The 19,562-nt window shown below is 39.0% G+C and overlaps 1 protein-coding gene across 3 annotated transcripts in view; it reads right to left on the bottom strand.

Annotated features, from left to right (window-relative positions):
- adamts3 (ADAM metallopeptidase with thrombospondin type 1 motif, 3) overlaps positions 1-19,562 on the bottom strand; it is a 111,582-nt gene that overhangs the window by 7,696 nt on the left and 84,324 nt on the right. Inside the window, exons 13-19 of one of the 3 annotated variants that reach the window (XM_068311149.1) lie at positions 19,146-19,321; positions 16,698-16,831; positions 15,897-16,020; positions 13,156-13,239; positions 12,564-12,644; positions 5,371-5,534; positions 423-579 (exon numbers count right to left, since the gene is read on the bottom strand). In XM_068311149.1, the coding sequence (XP_068167250.1) occupies positions 423-579; positions 5,371-5,534; positions 12,564-12,644; positions 13,156-13,239; positions 15,897-16,020; positions 16,698-16,831; positions 19,146-19,321 (920 nt within the window). The remainder of the gene's footprint in view (positions 1-422; positions 580-5,370; positions 5,535-12,563; positions 12,645-13,155; positions 13,240-15,896; positions 16,021-16,697; positions 16,832-19,145; positions 19,322-19,562) is intronic. The other 2 variants (XM_068311150.1, XM_068311151.1) reach the window with 2 other exon arrangements.

Genomic DNA, 19,562 nt, shown 5'->3' with positions numbered 1-19,562 from the left:
ACTCCATACAGAATGAACCAAGTGGAAACATGTGGAATTGACCTTGTTGCCATGAGGCAACAGCCTTAGCAACTGCAATCGGTGTGATATATCATCGATATTGAATTTCACACCTCTGTTTGCTTCATTCATTCCACACCTGTACTCTCTCCAGGCAATGATTCAGAGAGGAATATCCAGAATAACTGTCCAATCTTTTTTCCATCAAACTCCAAGGTGAAAATCTTGTTAATTCTCCTCAAAAAAATGTTTTTGTCAAGTCAATGAACAGCTACTCACAGTTGTTCCACCCTGAACTTCTCTGACCACTGCTAAGAATGTTAAGGCTGAAGAAGTGAGTATAATGTTTTCATCAAAATATTACTCTCAACAGAAAGAAATAATTACCCTCCGTTCTGCCTAATTTAATGGTAATCATTTACCTCCAGCACACGGTTTCGAACATGTAGACCAGCTCTTCAGAGCCCATTCAAAGGTGTCCTCCTGAATGACGTTGTTGTTGTTAACTGGAACTGAATCTTCATGGATGATGTACTTGTACATCAGAGTAGATCGCGTGTCATTGTCTTTGGGGATGATCTGCAAGGAAGGCATAAAAAATAAATAAATCACATAATATTATGCTGATTGATTAACATAGCATTGTCTAGCTTGCAGCATATTTGCATTTGAATACAAGGAGGGCAGAATAGTACAAATAGGTGAATTATGTATTGTGGTATTAGCTTTAATGTATGTTATGAGGTGGAATTAATTCTTCAGCACGATGATGATGAGAGACAAAGTGCACAACTCAATTGACATACACAACATGGTGTCATACACTATGTTGTACTCTGATTCACGGCATACCTTTCTCTAAGAGATATATAGAATACAAAACAGGAATTGCTCTGTGCTGGTGCACACTTGAAACATGTTTGAGTCATGTCATGTTTTGAGAAATGGGTGTCATTTTGTCAAGAAATCCTCCGCAGCACAAAACTTGGCCTGAGAGCAAGAAAGTGTAATAACACTATTATCTTAAGGGGCATGGGCATGATTCATATCATCATTCATTTACTGTCAAATTATGTCTGAACAATGATCAAAATCAATTCACCAAAAATACAAAACTAACACAGAAACTGTTCAAGGTTCTTCACCCAAAAAGTTTTTTTTTTCCTTATTGCACTATAATCCTATGAAGTCAGGTTTCAGATGTGAAAGCTGTAACATCTGTCATATATGATGATTTACATGGGGTGTTTGGAACAATACTGTTGGCACAATAACTATGATTGTACATGAAAGGCAATTTAACGAATCTCACTCTGCTGCACTTATATTTAGAGCTACTACTAGATTATAGAGTTAGATCATGCATGTTTGCTCAACACAACCTGAATAGGACTGAAAAATGTCGGCATGTCCTAAGATTTAACAGAAACAAGACAAAAAAATATATACTGAAATTCTTCTTGTAACGCACATTGTATAATTATTTCATATTATAGTAATTTTTTTGTAGTTATTTCATAAGCAATGTTTCTACTAATTAATTCAAAATTGTTTCATGACTTGTACAATATGTTAGCCCGCTGAGATAGGGTCGAGCAGATCAGTGGCTTGCAAGGCAGAGGCGAAAATAGATGGATATGGATATGTGCAAAAACCTCAATTCTCATTTTATAATTCATTGGCAGAATATGTATGAACAGATTAACATGTAACTAATTATTACAATTTCTCGGCCAGCTCCTGCTACTGGATAAGTCCTGTCTATGTGTGGACTTAGTTCTGTAGACCGAGGTGTGTCTGACAGATGTTGAGAAAATGCAACAAGTGGATTTTGAGCTTTTTCCAGGGTTTTGAGTTAACAACCCTGGGCCACTTCTACTGCTTCCGGCGGTGAAGCAGCTGTTTTGTTTGTCTTTGACCGAGAAAATCCAACAAGTGGATTTTGAGCTTTTTCTAGGGTTTTGAGTTGACAACCCTGGGCCCTTCTACTGCTTCCGGCGGTGAAGTAGCCGTTTTGTTTGTCTTTGAGCTTTTTCCAGGGTTTTGAGTTGACAACCCTGGGCCCTTCTACTGCTTCCGGAGGTGAAGCAGCTGTTTTGTTTATCCATTTGTGTGTCTTTGATCGAGCGCCGGGATGTAACTGATAGTGGCACAATTTGACTCTAAAATTCAGAAAAGGTGCCAAGAAATAGCATGGTTAAGAGACTATGCCTATCGTGTCTCTATGATCCAGACGATAGTCTGGAGAGAAACGACCATAAGCTGATATAAAATAAATTATAATAACCAGCTGGTAAAAATAAGAAATTAAGTAAAATTATAAGAGTAATATAAGTAAAGGTGATATAAAAGAAAATTTGGTAACCATAATTTGTGAAATAGCGTAAAAAGGCTGCAGCTAAATATAACAATCACTTCATGCAAATGAACCTAAAGTGAATCCCATCTAAATTGAAGTCCCCCTCTTCTACAAACATGCCCCACTGAAATAAAATGGGCGTATGAATGCATAAACTGTATAAGTAATTCATATAAACTTTGTGGTGAGTCTTTCAGTGTCTGCATACATCCGTGTATACATAGGGGTGCGTTTCTTAAACGTCATCTGGCTGAAATAAGGTCACCCAGAGTTAGTGTGTGTTTGATATGATCCAACCATGTGTGTATGGGAAGATCAGAGCGAATGAGAATTTGTGTGACTGATAAACCCATTGAAAGTACAAGTATACAAATCAAATAATCTGAAGATACAAGCTTGGGATAAAAAAGGTATTTTCTTTTATGAGTGTGGAAAACTGTTTGCTTGGACGTCATAAGTGATACTGTGTGATTGAGTGAATGATTGCTGAGCTCAGATGTGAGTGTGTGTGTTGAAAAAACAAAAATCCTGGTTGACTGTTTGACTGAGATTGAACCGTATGTGCTGTAGATGGAGTAGTAGAAAGTGTGTTGAAAGCGTGTGTATTTATTTATTTGTGAGTAGTGAAGGAGAAAGTGCGTAGAGTTGGTTTATGTGGAGAGATCTGACACTAGGAGGGTCAAGAAGAGACTGGAAGTTAAAATCAGGAAGCAGCCTACAGGGGGAGGGATCAGTAGACACAGATCGGACTTGTCTAAAAATATATCTAGGTGCAGAAGCTGCAAAAGAAATCCCCCGCTTGAGCAAACCCCCCCCTTACAACCCCTCCTTTCGGGCGCACAGTTTCTTTTCTTAAAGAGCCAGTCATAAGAACACAAGCTATTTTAATTAACCATAATACAATCTAAAACAATGAATCCCACACCAGTAGCTCTGGTGGGAAACAAAAACCCGGACATTTTAAAGTATATTAACAAAATTTCAAAGAAAAGTTTAAAGAAGAGAATTTGCGTTTAAAATTTTAAAAGTTGTTCAGAGAGGTACACAAATTCTACAGGGCAAAAGTCAGACAGGGACTGAGGACACTGCAGAACTATGAAGGCAGAGAGAAGGGACAGGACGATAACCAACTTAATGTGACAGAATTTGCAGGTCTATACCCAAATTTGGAGGGTTGGTTGCATTTTAATGGTAATGTTTATGAACCACAAGAAGAAGAAATATCCCAGATCATTGGTAATCACGAGGCTAGGGATGAGATGTAAATATACAACACCTTCAGCTATTGTACGGGTAATGAGTCCAAAACACTGTAGCACTGCTAGGAAGGCTAGACACAGCAGGCCAGGCGTACTGGATCGCTACGAGGGGAGGAAAAGTGCAGGAGGAGAACAATCCTGTAGCTTCTGGATTGATCTGCCCAATAAAGGAATAGACTTAAGAAGGGAGCTTAATTGATACTAATGAGAATGAATCTCTACATGTCCCTGAGTCAGTTCAAATTATGATGGGGAACCAATGGGAGTAATCCTCTCACAGGCCCTGCTAGGAAAAATGGGGTAAAAACGTGGTTATAAATGTTTCACTTTGGCACCATATCATAAAAGGTTTACATTAATAGTTACATTGAACATGAATTGTTTAGAAAGTTTGGCCATGTTGATAACAGAAAGAGAAGAGGTGAAGAGAGAAGAGATAGACTGCTAAGAATGAAGAGAATGTTAATTTCCAAGAGGAGGGATTATGTAATTTCTAAGAGGTTTGCAGTTAAATGACATAATTAGGAAAAAGTATGTTTGAAGAGAAGGACAAACAGTCATGTAGGGGAGGCGATAGGATAGGGCTCTGTATCTGTCTTCACTGTCTTCACATCCTGTCTGCAAATTTTTTTCTGATACCTAGAGACACTCAAACTGACTGTTTTTTCCAAGATGTCCTGCTTCTTCCAGAGTAGCATTCTGGGATACTTTCACAAAGCAAAGGAAATTCAAGGGTGGCAACACCAGATGCCTATGATGATGTTCACTAAAGACTGGATGAGAGACGTGAGTCCAGCAACAAGGCCGTAAGTCCAGTCATGAGGAGACAGTGGAGAAAGGTCAGAGCATTGAAGAAAGTACACCTATGACACACCTAGACACAAACACCCACAACAACACCATTGTGGTAAATATAGACAGACCCACACACGTTATGATTATGATTCTAATGACTGAGGAAGTAATGTCAACAGTTCCTGGTTGTTCATTAGATTATACAGTGTATATATATATATATATATATATATACACACACACACATACACATAGATAGATAGATAGATAGATAGATAGATAGATAGATAGATAGATAGATAGATAGATAGATAGATAGATAGATATAGATATATAAACAGGAAAGTATCAGTATCACAATTTCCTTGTCCTTTTTACTAAGTTATGATAAATCATTCTGGTTACAACCTGAGTATTAACTTTTTTTTTACTGCAGTCTTGACAAAAAGCAAATGCTCGATTGTCTCTGTGTTTAAAAAAAACACTCTGCTTACATGTTACAGATTGTAAGCAGTTATTGCAGGACTTCCATCTAAACAAGATGAAAACGTGTTCACTCATTACGTTTTCCAGGGTGCACTGCTCTAATGTTGTCTTTGAGCAAAGACAAAGCAAGGCAAGGTCAACACAATATGAAGGAAGACGCAAATAAAACCATAGGTTTGAATGTTTTGAATTGAATGCAAAGAGGAATTAAGGTATCAATAAAAACATTAAAAGATGATAAATGTTCATTAAATCAAATCTAATAAAATATGTTCAAATAATATCAAATAAAATCAAATGAAATCTATTAAAATCTCACTGATAATGACAGGAAAGTAATGAGAGCTTCATTAAGGGAGAGGTTTAAACTGTTGATTATTATGTATTGCATCCCAATAACACTTATTGTGAAGCCAACATGTGAACAATTTCAATATTATATATGATAGGGAAAAAGGTTTCACATGTTACCAGAACCACCACGGGGTCACGAAGAGGCCCGTCAGTGTGCAGCGTCTCCACGTCCTCCTCGATAATGTAGTGCCATTCCACTCCCAAGTCAATGAAGCTGCGGGACTTAATCTCCTCTCCTTTTCCATTAAGAATGTAATGTCCTGTTGCTTGGTTCTTGATTGCTGTAAAATAGAAACAATTTATAAGCTTCTGACAAAGCTGAAATGGATTTATTATATCATTTACAATTGTTCTAAATTATTCACAAAGATTAAAGCTCAAGTGATCCATGGAGTCCTCTGAACCATATTTCAAATAATTATGCATGAAAATTGATGGGGTCTAATTTTTTTCTACAATTTATGGAATGACAATTGAAAATATGTCAGCTTGTTGTATATATGACACAATGAGTTGCCAATAATAACCCACATGTCTGTGGCATGAATTTTTCTGGTCTGCTCACGTTTTATGATTTTGCCTGCACAAAATTGAGTGATACCAAGGAAACAGCCCAATGTTAAGGGTGCAATTGAAGTGCTCTATAAAAGCAAAAATGACTCAGACATGATGCTTGATTCAAGATGTGATTCACATTCATCACTGATGGTAGAGTCATAATAACTGACTGAATAACGACTATTCCCAATCTAGAACCATACGGGGCATGTTGAGACCTTCACAATAATGCAGAATGAACAGCAGAAAATCTACAATCTACAAAAATCTACATCCATAAGCACTTCCCAGAGTAGTGAAAGCAACAGGAAGGATGGATACTGTTCATTAAGCAACTGAGGAGAAAGAATTGTCAGCTTGACTCAATAACTTGTTTTCAAGTATTACATGTCCAAATATCCTGAAGGTTTATGCCTCAACAAAGCTAAGTTTAAAGTTGAATCTTGCATCAGAGTTTACATCAGGTTTTATCAAAATAAAGGCAATCACATCTGATACTGCAATGGATAATACTTCTTCTGGAACAGTTGTCCCCTGAAGCACAGAGCCCCTGAAATTTGCTCTGACCATTGACCGGGCTGTGGTAACTGCTCCAATTCAATTCATCATCAAAAAATACTATTTATTAAAATTATGCGATGTAAGTTAGGTACTAAAGTATCATAAGTGCCCATTTAAGCCAGTATTATGAGAATGTGGTTATTGATGATGCATATCTACTTTCATATACCCCTTCATCAGCCGTCACTTAACTATGATGGGGGGCTTGAGTATGCTAGTGATTCAATGAACTGTTATCTGGGGCAATTTGTAATTGTAATTTTGCCCCTGGTAAGGGCACCCATTGCAGATGTTCTAGGTGGAGGGTCAAACAAAGTGCAGTTAAAAAGATCAATGATGGAAAATACTCTAACTAATGAGGGATAACAGGGCCCTGCCCTGGTCAAATCTCCTGGACACTCAGGTAAAAAGAAGAGTTTAGCTGTTAACTGATCACTACCTGGTGGTAAATTGGATCAGGTGGAAAGTGGAAATGGCCGGACAGACCCGGGGGGCCTAAACGTATAGTGAGAATCTGCTGGGAACATCTGGATGAGGACTGTCCAGATGGGGGACATGGAATCTGACCGCTCCATGTTCCAGGCTACCATTGTCGAGGTGGTTGCATGGAGCTGTTGTCACTAGACTGCCGGTTGTGGCAGTAATCCTCAAACCCACTGGTGGACACCATAGGTGAGGGATACCGTTAGGCTGAAGGAGTCCTACGGGGCATAGTGGACCTGTGGGAGTCTAGATCAGCAATGCGCAGCTTCAGCCTCAAATTACATAAAGATCCGGTCATGGGAAAGGTTTGGTGATATAATGGATGATAAATGTTAGTTGGTCTAAAAAAAATCTGGCAAACTGTTCAACGTTTTAGGAGGGAAGAGAGACCCTTTGTCATCACTGATTATGGGTGAGATGGGGGTCTGCTGACCTTAATTGGGGGAGCAGTCGGAGCGGTAGAAGGAATACGTTCAGGATCTTGTCAATCCTGCTGACACGCATTCCTGTGAGGAAACAAAACTGGAGGACTTGGAGGTGGGTCCACTCATCATTGGGGTTGAAATTGCAGCAGCTGTTAAATAGCTCTGTAGTGACACAGCACGGTGGACGAGATCCACACTAAGTATCTCAAGGCTCTGGATGTTCTAGGTCTGTCATAGCCAACATGTCTCTCTCAGCAACATTGCATGGGTGAAGGGTACACTGCCACTGGAATGGAAAATTGGGATAATGGTTCCACTTTTTAAGAGGGGGGACCAGAAAGTGTGTTCCAAATATAGGGTATCAAACTGCTCAGCAATCACCACATTCATAGCCTAATTTGCAATGGCCATCAGGATATTAATGTCTTAACTAATTAAGTAATGGCTCATCCTCTACACCACTGAGATATTCTACCTCACTTAGATGAATGAAGCACTGATCGGTTTCCTTGTAATCCAAAGTTCGACACACCAATTTGTGCTTGATGACTGTTTAATTTCAATTTTCTCGGTGACCTCGACCAATAGTTAACATCAAATAGCAAAACATTCAGAGTTCAGTGTTCAAAAAACTTAATTATTCTGGGCAGAAACCTCATTCGGTCAATATTGGTTCCTACTTATACTTGACCACCAATTATTCCCAAAGAACTTAGTAATCCATTTGTCTCCTACAGGGGGCTAACCCCGTCAATAATTTAAAAAAAATACGAAAAGACAGGCAGATTGTGACAGAGTTTTCTTATAAGCAGCCTACAGTTTACATTGCTGGAACTAATTTTCAACTTGACCTAAACTCTCAACAATTTACTATGTGAACCTTTCTTCTTTTAAGTTTGTATTAAAAATTAATGTTCAACTGTTCGGAATATAGGCTCATAGGGCCTACCATTAACCTAAAAAGAATATACAGTACACACACACACACACACACACACACACACACACACACACACACACACACACACACACACACTGTATATATATACATGCTATGTGTGTGTATACATATATATATATATATATATATACATATATATATATATATAAATATATATATGTATATGTATATACAATGTACACACATACACACTTATATAAGTATGATTAATGTATAATTTATGCATCCCCTTCCTGTACATAATTAACTATATTTAAGTTACAAAAACAGTGACAGCAAATGCAAAAGTCATGAGCACACAAAAGCTATGTCTTTACTCCATGGACAACACATTGGAAAGAACGAGATGCGGTCTCAGCGGATGTTGTGGTTGTACCCTGAATTCTGACTCGTAACTCGGAGTTTTGCTTGTATGTCAAACAAAAATATGGACCAAAAAATTGCTGTTAACTCAAAAAACTTGTATGTCAAGTTGTTCTTATATCAAGGTACTATGTATATACGTGTGTATATGTGTGTGTGTGTGTGTGTGTGTGTGTGTGTGTATGTTTCCACTGTTAACCAGAATCTATTAAAAAGACACATTGAGTTCTGTCACTGATTAGTAGAACTTCCATACGAGAACAATGATCGAGTAGCTTAGACAAATATAAAGAAACAGATTTACTTTTTAAATCTGTTTTATTTGAGGAATAGTCTGGGTTGATAATATCTTGTGTCTACTTTAAACTCTACATGATTTTGTTGGTTTTAGTCTTTCAGTTTGGGTAAATCCAAAATGATAAACAGAAGCCTTATCCTTTCAACCTTAAAGTTAACTTCCCAGAGCAGAAACATCCCCCATAAGAAATAAAGGCATGCTACATTACAAGAATACAGCAGTAAGTTTATATATGCTTGGTTGAGTGCTTCAAACAAGCTTTTAACGGAAAGGCAAATTTTACAAGTGACTCGGGGAAAGATTAAAAGATGCTTCAATGCTAAAAATTCAGTATATGGATGATGGTATTACTATAATCACATTTTTCTTGTATACACTTAAAGGCCTAACATAATTAGCCTGATGGACATTGTAAATTAGGCAATATATGCGGTGAATGCTATTTAATTACATCCCGTTTCAAAGCGGTGATGTAATTGTCAGCGTTGTGTGTTCATCTGTCCGTCCGTCCGCCACATATCTGCAATGGTTGCAAAGCAACCATTGCAGTAAGAAAGATTAAACAAAAAGCACATTACTCGGGCGGCAAAGGGGATTAAAATGAGATGATGACTTGACCTTGAGAAAACTAGATTAAGGTCAAATTTAAACTTTTGTACACTCAGGCACTGGATAAGATACAAAGACAAGGGAGAAGGCCAGTGTGAGTAAGACCGTAGATTAATGCTAGTGCCATGATCAATGACAAGTAGGTCTGAGCACTAGCTTTGATATTTTACCTGTGCAAGTATGTCAGGACAAAATTTTGATTTCAGGGATGTCGTGGAATGTTGCGGTCTCTGACTGCATTGGTTCTAGTTTTTTTTCTTGTAATTGCCAACAATACTTTCTCTGAGAGAGAAAGGTGCAGTTATAAATCTACCTGCAAAACAGGACAAAGGGTCAAGTTTTCTCTGTTTTACCTAATGTTTTTTAGTATTCTAAAAGGAAGAAAAATAATTCCCCCGGGGGTGGATGAGATCCGTCCGGAGTTCCTAAAGGCTCTGGATGTTGTGGGGCTGTCCTGGTTGACACGCCTCTGCAACATCGCGTGGACATCGGGGACAGTACCTCTGGATTGGCAGACTGGGGTGGTGGTCCCCCTCTTTAAGAAGGGGGACAGGAGGGTGTGCTCCAACTACAGGGGGATCACACTCCTCAGCCTCCCTGGCAAGGTCTATTCAGGGGTTCCGGAGAGGAGGGTCCTTCGGGAAGTCGAATCTCGGATTCAGGAGGAGCAGTGTGGTTGTCGTTGTCCTGGCCGTGGAACAGTGGACCAGCTCTACACCCTCCGCAGGGTCCTTGAGGGGGCATGGGAGTTCGCCCAACCAGTCTACATGTGTTTTGTGGACTTGGAGAAGGCGTTTGACCGTGTTCCTCGGGGGGTTCTGTGGGGGGTGCTTCGGGAGTATGGGGTACCAAACCCCTTGATAAGGGCTGTTCGGTCCCTGTACGACCAATGTCAGAGTTTGGTCTGCATTGCCGGCAGTAAGTCGGATTTGTTTCCAGTGAGGGTTGGACTCCGCCAAGGCTGCCCTTTGTCACCAATTCCGTTCATAACTTTTATGGACAAAATTTCTAGGCGCAGCCAAGGCGTTGAGGGTGTCCGGTTTGGTGGCCTCAGTATTGCGTCTCTGCTTTTTGCAGATGACGTGGTGCTGTTGGCTTCATCAAGCCGTGATCTCCAACTCTCACTGGAGCGGTTCGCAGCTGAGTGTGAAGCGGTTGGGATGAGAATCAGCACCTCCAAATCTGAGACCATGGTCCTCAGTCGGAAAAGGGTGGAGTGCCCTCTCCAGGTTGGGGATGAGATCCTGCCCCAAGTGGAGGAGTTCAAGTATCTCGGGGTCTCGTTCACGAGCGAGGGTACAATGGAACAAGAGATCAATAGGCGGATCGGTGCAGCGTCTGCAGTGATGCGGACTCTGTATCGGTCCGTCGTGGTGAAGAAGGAGCTGAGCCGAAAGGCAAAGCTCTCGATTTACCGGTCGATCTACGTTCCTGCCCTCACCTATGGTCATGAGCTGTGGGTCGTGACCGAAAGAACGAGATCCTGGATACAAGCTGCCAAAATGAGTTTCCTCCGCAGGGTGTCCGGGCTCTCCCTTAGAGATAGGGTGAGAAGTTCGGTCATCCGGGAGGGACTCAGAGTCGAGCCGCTGCTCCTCCGCATCGAGAGGAGCCAGATGAGGTGGCTCGGGCATCTGGTCAGGATGCCTCCTGGACACCTCCCTGGTGAGGTGTTCCGGGCATGTCCTACCGGGAGGAGGCCCCCGGGATGACCCAGGACACGCTGGAGAGACTATGTCTCCCGGCTGGCCTGGGAACGCCTTGGGATTCTCCCGGAGGAGCTGGACGAAGTGGCTAGGGAGAGGGAAGTCTGGGCTTCCCTGCTAAGCTGCTGCCCCCGTGACCCGACCCCCGTTTAAGCGGAAGAGAATGGATTGATGGATATAAGTCCTGGTTTTTAGTGGACCTGATAAATGATTAATGTCAGTCTTCTTGGGTTAGCTGGTGATATGTGATATTGGCTTGTAAAATTGATGAGACTTCAGGGAAAAATATTTTATAGTCAAGGTATGACTTTGAAAGAGAAAGCTTTTATGAAAACAGCGGCAACTGACCTTCATAAAAAATTTCTCTAAATAACATTGCCTGGTCAAGCTTAGTCACCTCATTGTGACAAGGCACAGCAGTCCTGTCAAGCCTTATATTCATCCACACATATTTATTTATTTATGTATTTATTTGTGTATGAGTATTATTTGGTATCTTGTTATGAGCCTTTTCTTTGTTCCTTTCCAAAAGTAAACATCAATTGCAGGGAACACATTGACGATTGTGTGTGAAACTTCATTAATTATTTACTATAAAGCCTATGATTGGGATTTAGCATTAGTTCTACAGCCAAGAGGCTCACCACTTTACTTTAGGGGGTTGCAATTAACATCTAAGTATTCCAAACGACGAACTCTTGTCATTTTGAATATAATGACTTGATCCTCTGTGGGGGCAAAGCAGCTACCAGATCAGAGCGTGGTTTCATACCAGGAAGTTCTTGATGTTAATCTTATAAGCAGTAAATCATTCAAACTGACTACACGGAAGTTTTACAAGTGACAGACATAACCATTTTATTTCTCTGAACAACCACAGCAATAACCTACTCCCTTTAGGTTGGTGCTCCAGAGGTTTCCGGAGGGATTATGCTGAAAATCTCAATGGAATGCCTCCAAAGAGGAGGATTAAAAAAGGGCATTCTTAGGAAAGGTAGATCACGAATACCCTGCGTAACCTGATGCCAGATTATGGATCAGGTTACTCAGGATGGATGGATGGATGGATGGATGACCTGACTGTCAATACAAAATCAACAATAACAGTATATGAAAACAAAAGAAAAAAACACAATATTTTCCATCAAGAGAGACTATTTAATAATTAATAAACATTATGAAAACCAAACTTTAAAGTCAGTGAGCTGACAGGTAATATAGAAAGAAAAGTTAATAGTCTATAATTTTCATCAACCTATTTGTCTTCCATGCAAAGTGGAGGAGGATTGTGAGCTAATAGCATCCTCTCATTTATTTATGTATTTGTGTTAGTGGGTCAGACTTACCAAGAATTTGAGGGGATGCCTCATGTTCTTGGATGATGACATGTCTAGCGCCAGGAGGAATTAGAAACATCTTAAGGTAACCTTTGCCAAGTTTGAATCAGCGGCATTGGAAGCAGAAGGGTTAGGAAAGATAAGACAGAAATAGGTGAGTTCAGTAGATGTGTCGCAGCACTGGGGGACATTGCGTGTGTTTCAGAAGTTTGTTTTACTTTGCTTTACAAAGATGCTCAGACATTTATTGTGAAAGAGAAAAATGGTAAATAACTATGTTCGATTTCCTCCACAGTGTAGAAACCTGCAGGAAAAAGTTTCATTGAAACAAGGTGTTCATTCACATCTATTTTCTGAGTCATTAAAATGATTTTGGAAACAGCAAAAAACGTATTAATAATATACTGCTGTAAAAAAAACTGATGATCATGACAGGAATAAACTGTCTGCATGTTCACACTGATTATGAGCAGAGATGTGAATGAATATAGCTTTCAGCCATGTTTCAATGGGGTATAAGTAGCAGATTTTTGGAAATCTATTGGAGCAAAGTCACCTTCTGACACGGATGTCCACCCTTTACAAACCGACTCCAACTCACCAATTACATTTCTAGAGTCTTCTGTTTCATTTACAAAAACATTCCGAGCTCCTTTGGGTAAAGAAAAGGCTCCTCTGGTCTTCCCTTCAGAATGAAATGAATCAGTTAGTCTCACAATGTTTCTTGCATCTCTAATTCTTCTTCATATTATTTCTCAGCAACACTAGCATCTACAGTGAACTTATATTAAAATAAATGGTGTTGTCATTCACCATTATTTAACTACAGACATGTAATTACATGTCTTTAGATTTCAGAGGAAGGCCCAACACTTTGAGCATATTGGTGCAGACAAACCAGTGTGGCTGAGAAGATTATATATAGTACTGGCACAATGGTGCAGAGTTCATATAAAGATGGAAGCAGAGGTGCAGGTGCGGCTGCCTCTATCGTTAAGACACAAGTTACAATAAAACATTTGAAAACAGACAGATGCTCCATGTGAGAGATTAAATCCTCTGCAACCAAATGTGGTAAACTGAAAATCCTGCAAATAGACTAGTTGTCAGTATTTAGGTGCAAGTATCAACATGTCAGCTAGGGTTCAAACATTAAATGGCCAACAAATACCAAATTTAATCCAAAGTTCTGCAGGATTCTTTAATATGACATTTTTATAATTGCATAATTTTGAGTTAGTTTGTTAGGGTGTTAAGCAAATAGCAAAATGTATAAACTACGTGAACATACACTTTCTAAACTCCTCACAGACTTCCACAGACTAAACTAGAGAAAGAACCTGTGACAGTTGAACATAAATGAACAGGAAGTAACAAGCAACAGAAGAAACAGCAGCTTATGTCACTATTGTCTCTTAGTCTCTATGGTGTTAGGCATCCATCTGCACTACAAGCTGGACAGATCATTGTGAATATTTCACAAACTCTGGATACTTGCATATTGTGTTTTCCAACAAAGATGTTTCTTTTTGGTCTCTCTTGCTTAACTGTTTCCCTGTTAAAAAATGTGAGTAATTAAATGACAATGAGATGTTAAAAAATGATCACAGAAATACACCATGGAACAGTTTGATGAAGCTGTTTTCATGGCCATTTTTATTCTTTTTACTCTATATTATTTTATGACATCATGACGACATCATTATACTAAGTAATTTCATGTTGGTAGTTAAAACTGGGCATATTAGAAAACAACACCTTACACTTTTATGCAACAAAACCTTTGCTTGACACAGCACAACTGAGTGATGACAGTAGATGTTATATACTCAGCACATGTTAAATCAGTTAATAGCTCTGGATCAAATTAATAATGTGAGGGAATATAAAATTAAAATGTTAACAAGAGATGCCAAAAATACCCTGGTTCTTCTGTTAAATTGCATGTCATATGTGCATTTCTATATGTGTATTTCTATCCATTTACAAAGTTTTATTATAAACTTAGACATGATACGATGTGTCTGCTGCCCAACTTGCACATTCTGCAATAGCAGAGGAATGACAATATCATAATCCTCTTTACTAAATTTTCTGACTCAAGCTCATTTTCAATAGTTAGGATGACTGTGTTCAGACTGTTGTTTTTCTTTTTGTTCCCAGCTCCATGAATGCATTATAATGCATGAGTCACCTGCCTACTCCCTGCCCCATTTCACAAAAAATAGATGCTTAAGTCCCTTTATTTATTCAAGCTTAAAGTTTGTCCCAAACTGTTTGCAACATAGATCAATGTGGAATCATGGGAGGTGCAACATAAAACCATTAGCTAGTTTTTGAATTAACTAACTAACCCACTAGGTTTTGAAAAAAAAAAATGGTTCCAAACTAACTAATTTTTGAACTATGTAGATTTTGAACTAACTCACTAGAGTTTGAACTAACTAGGTTTTGAATCATTATTTAACATAATCAGTGTATTTACGTATGTTGTTATAGAATTATTATTTATGTCTATTGTTTATGTTTATGCTGTTTATGTTTACACTGTATTTTTGCACTTTTACACCACTCCTGCTTTATGTGCTTTCAATTGCCCCTTGGGGACATATGAAGTTTTTTGAATATAACTGAATTGGATTGACATATAAGTTTGGTTTCTTGCTGCATCAAAATAAGTATTTTACAAGAGGGAGAATTTTTCACAACCCATTTTAGTACAGTCTCAAACAATTTTTTTAATCAGTTGAAATCAGACTAATTGTCAAGAGTGCCGTATTTTCCACACTATACAGTGCACCAAAAAGCCTTTAATTTTCTTTAAAACCGTCAGTGCACATTATAATCCGGTGCGCCTTATATATGAAAATGTTTTAAAATAGGTCGTTCATTGAAGGTGTGCCTTATAATCCAGTGCACCTTATAGTGTGGAAAATATGGTACTTCTACTGTTTCACATATTAGGAATATAAATTTTAAAAAGCTTTATAAAAGAAAATAGCATTTGTAATTTGTGATACACACTGTCTGAGAATGCAGGGCTATTAAAAATTGACCAATGGTTTCTTTTGATGTAGTTTATAGAATAACCTTTCCTGCATCATGAAACTAACTAGACCATAAGTTAACTTTTGGAGAAAAAAAAGGAAATTAAAGATCTCATCATACGTTCCTGTGATGTAATTTCTGTTGAAATAGAATGTTATTAGTCACAAATTAATCATAGCAACAAACTGCATCCAGGAACAGGAACCTGGCAAACATGCAGGGAAGAATTGGGATCATTAATGAAAAAAAATATATTTAAAAAACTGCTGTTAGAACCGGTTCAGGTGTTCTCACCTGCTTTCTTTGGTGTTCGAGTGAATGTTCCTTTAACTGTGCGGCAATGGGAGTTATCTCCACCACAAACGCCACATTTGTCCTCAACTTTGTAAGAACCAATCTCTCTGTCACAGCCAACTTTCTGAAGACCGAGAAAACAGTTAGACAGATGCTGGGATTACTGTTTTGCCACTGCAGTGCAAAATATAACAGGGTTCAAATGAGAAGTCAGCCTCTATGTCTCATCTTTTATTGAATTACTCGTGCTTCTTCGATACAAAAGTTTAGAACTTGTTTGTATTATAAATTTATCAACTTGTTACTGCACTTGGAGAAAAGGTTCGTTCAAGCTGTCATTTAGAATAAAAATCCGGTTGGATATATATTTAAAATAAGTTGATTTTCATTTTGCTTGTCCTGCTGTATTACCCCAGCTGTCAACTCTGGCTTACTTTGAACCTATGCTGTTATAGCTTGTGAAAACACTGGAAAAGCACCTTGATATAATAGAAGAGGCTTTAACAGATATGACATATACTGTACCCACATTCATTCTCGTTCATATGTTGACACTATGCTTGGCAGAAACATTATTAATGGCACGTTGTCTTAAATCCTGATTCCAAACAGCAGTTAACAAGCCCTCTGGAATTTATTACAGCATGTTGAAAGTCAAGCCTGATACTAACTGTGCCGATTATCAACATCTGACTGCTTTATTTATCCCTCAAAGCTATCAAGATTCAATTAGCTTGTACTTGAGTAGATTATGTACTTTAATGCTTTTATCATGTCAAAATGTTGTATTAACACGCTTACCACACATTCTCCACGAACACAGATACTGTAGGCATCCTTGTAGGAGCAGCGTGTCCCATCATGCACAAGCTGCTTCATGTAGACCACATCTCCTGTTTCCTTAGACTGGCAGTAAAGGTGGCATCTCTTGTTAGCTACAAAACAGCCCATTGTCAGACAACATTGAATCATTCTGAATTATCCCAACCTATATATATATATGTGAATAAGCTCACTTGAAAGGTCTAACACTGTCACCAACTCCACCCACTACCTGCCAATCAAGCGCCCAACCAATCATGACGCCCAACCATTCACGGCACATCTGCCAGAGGGAATCATGTGAACAATATGGTGTAAGACATCTGGTATGTTAGGAGAAGAAATAACTATACATGGACTTCCCAGTTAACATAATTTTAGAGTGTCATAACTGTTCCAACAACTTTTGAGCAGAGAGTCCAAACAGCAGGAACGACACAGAAAAAAGAAACAAATTCTGAGTGAAACTAGCTGGCTAGCACGAACAGTCTGTCCAGCTATGTTTTCTATTTGGAATGGGACGATCGATGTAGTATCCAAAATGCTCCTCGGGCATCTGACAAAAACACTCTTTAGGTAACTACATACAGTTCTGTTCATGTAGTCAGCTAACAGAACTATCACTTACATAAAATTACTTTTCCATTGCTGTCAAAACTCTCGGCACAAACTGAACCACTGCCTGAATCAGGCCATGTCCACACATAGCCGAATGAGTGTGTTGATCAACACGTTTATAAGCAGAACAACTCCGAGAACGGGACCGGGATGTGTGGAAATTAATCCGTTCACTTTATGACTCATTAAGAAAGAAACAGATGAACAAATATCCAACTTTCAAGGATGTTTATCAACGCGGCTTAAATGTGAAGCTGTTATACGTCAGAAAATAGCTGGTTTTAACTCTGTCCATTTTGTGTGTACATGTAGACACGAGTCACACACACTAACGTCACAGCGGTTTTCATCTCAGGGAGACTCCCCCCAAAAAAGTTTTGGTTACAGTGTCCACACAAAAACGCAGACCCAGCGTTTTCCTCTTGGATATCTGCGTTGTCGTGTGGATGAAACAAAAAGCCTCGCTGTTAGATGCCTTACACCATATTGTTCACGTGATTCCTTCTGGCAGATGCGCCGTGATTGGTTGGGGGTGTGACAGCATGAGACTTTTCGAGTGAGCTTATTCAAAAATATATGAACGGCTATGTTGCCGTACAGCACGGCGGTTCCGGGTTTGTGACCCGCTCTGTGTGGAGTATGCATGTTCTCCCCATGTTTGCGGATTCTCCTGCTTCCTTCCACCTCCAAAAACACGTGCTTCAGGTGAATCGGCCGTCCCAAATTGACCGTAGGTGTGAGTGCGTACGTGCGTGGTTGTCTGTGTCTTTGTATGGTTCAGCGGTGCACTGGCGTTGCGCCCGGAGTTTCCCCCGTCTCACGCCCTAAGCCAGCTGGGATAGGTTCCAGCTCCCAGCAAACCGCTACAGCGGCAGAAAATGGATGGATGGATAGTGTAGTGTATTATAGTATAGTATAGTATAGTATAGTATAGTATAGTATAGTATAGTATAGTATAGTATAGTATAGAATTTTTGTTTTATTTCCCTGAATTGCATGCTTTTTTATATAATCAATTAACAAATTACAATAATATATTTAATATATTTAGGCAAAATATAAGAGGCTGAAACATAAAAATATCCCTATAGTCAAAGACAAAAAATAAGATTTTTCTCACTGCATCTTTTTTATCTCTAGCCTATGTCTGTATTTGTCTCCTCATTCTCTGCTGAACATAACAAACCAGCTATTTTGTCATTAACTCAAATCTTGTAGGCCATGTTATTATGAAATTAGTAATAGGCAGAAACCATGAGCAGACAGGCTTGTAGTTCTTATTCATTTACATTCCAGAATCATCGTGTTTTGTTTGAGAGCCTTAAGCTCCTTAGATACATCACCTACCATTCCTCCACTGGGAACTGGTTTGTTAGTTCCTGCTGAGAACTGACATGCTTTTCTACACTGCTGATTCTGTCAGCATCACACTTTGAATCTAATTTCCATTGCCTGATTCAAAATGCACAATATTAATTACTGCCAGGAACTTTTAGATGTTGTAGCATCATCTAAAAGAGTAATATTGTGCTTCCCCTCCACGCAGAGGACACATTTGAGTTTGCATGGTTTTGAAAAAGAGGTATTGGTGCAATGATGAGAAAACAAAAAAGAAATGGCAAAGCAAAAAAGGAGAAAATATAAGTATTTTGAAACTGTATAAAACTGCACCTAACATCTTTGTTTAGACAATGCAGTACCTTTGTTTTGACTGTGAGATTCTGCAGTCTCCTGTTGTATTCATCTTTCATTGTTTTTCTACTTTGTTCTTGTAGAAACAAAACAATTTGCTGACATTTGGCTCCTTACCATCAGGGTGCTCGTAGGACAGCCAGTGGTGTTTGGTGTTTTGGAACTCAAAATGGGAATTGCGTAGCTGGCACTGCTGAGCTCTGAAATCTTCAAAGTGCTTGGGGCAGTCATCAGTGTTGCAAAGTTGATACTCATAATTCACTCCTGGGCAGTCCTGACCTCCGTTTATGGGTCTGGGGGAAAGAAACAGAATAACATCAGAGAATATTATAAGGTTGAGTGAAATTCTATGAGTATTAGCATGTGAAAACAGACTCACTTTGAAACGTGATACTGAAATATACTTCAGAGGTTTGAATGAAATGATAAAACAAGTTTTATTATCAAACCTGTAGCCTGGGCATAAAATATCACACTATCCATGTAGAGGGACACGGTTGATAGAAAACTGCTGTGCAGAGATTAACACTACCT

Source organism: Antennarius striatus, chromosome 3 (assembly GCF_040054535.1).
Source record: "Antennarius striatus isolate MH-2024 chromosome 3, ASM4005453v1, whole genome shotgun sequence".
Classification (NCBI taxonomy): Eukaryota; Metazoa; Chordata; class Actinopteri; order Lophiiformes; family Antennariidae; genus Antennarius; species Antennarius striatus.
The sequence above is the reverse complement of the archived record's forward strand: the minus strand, read 5'-3'. Positions and strand labels throughout refer to the sequence as shown.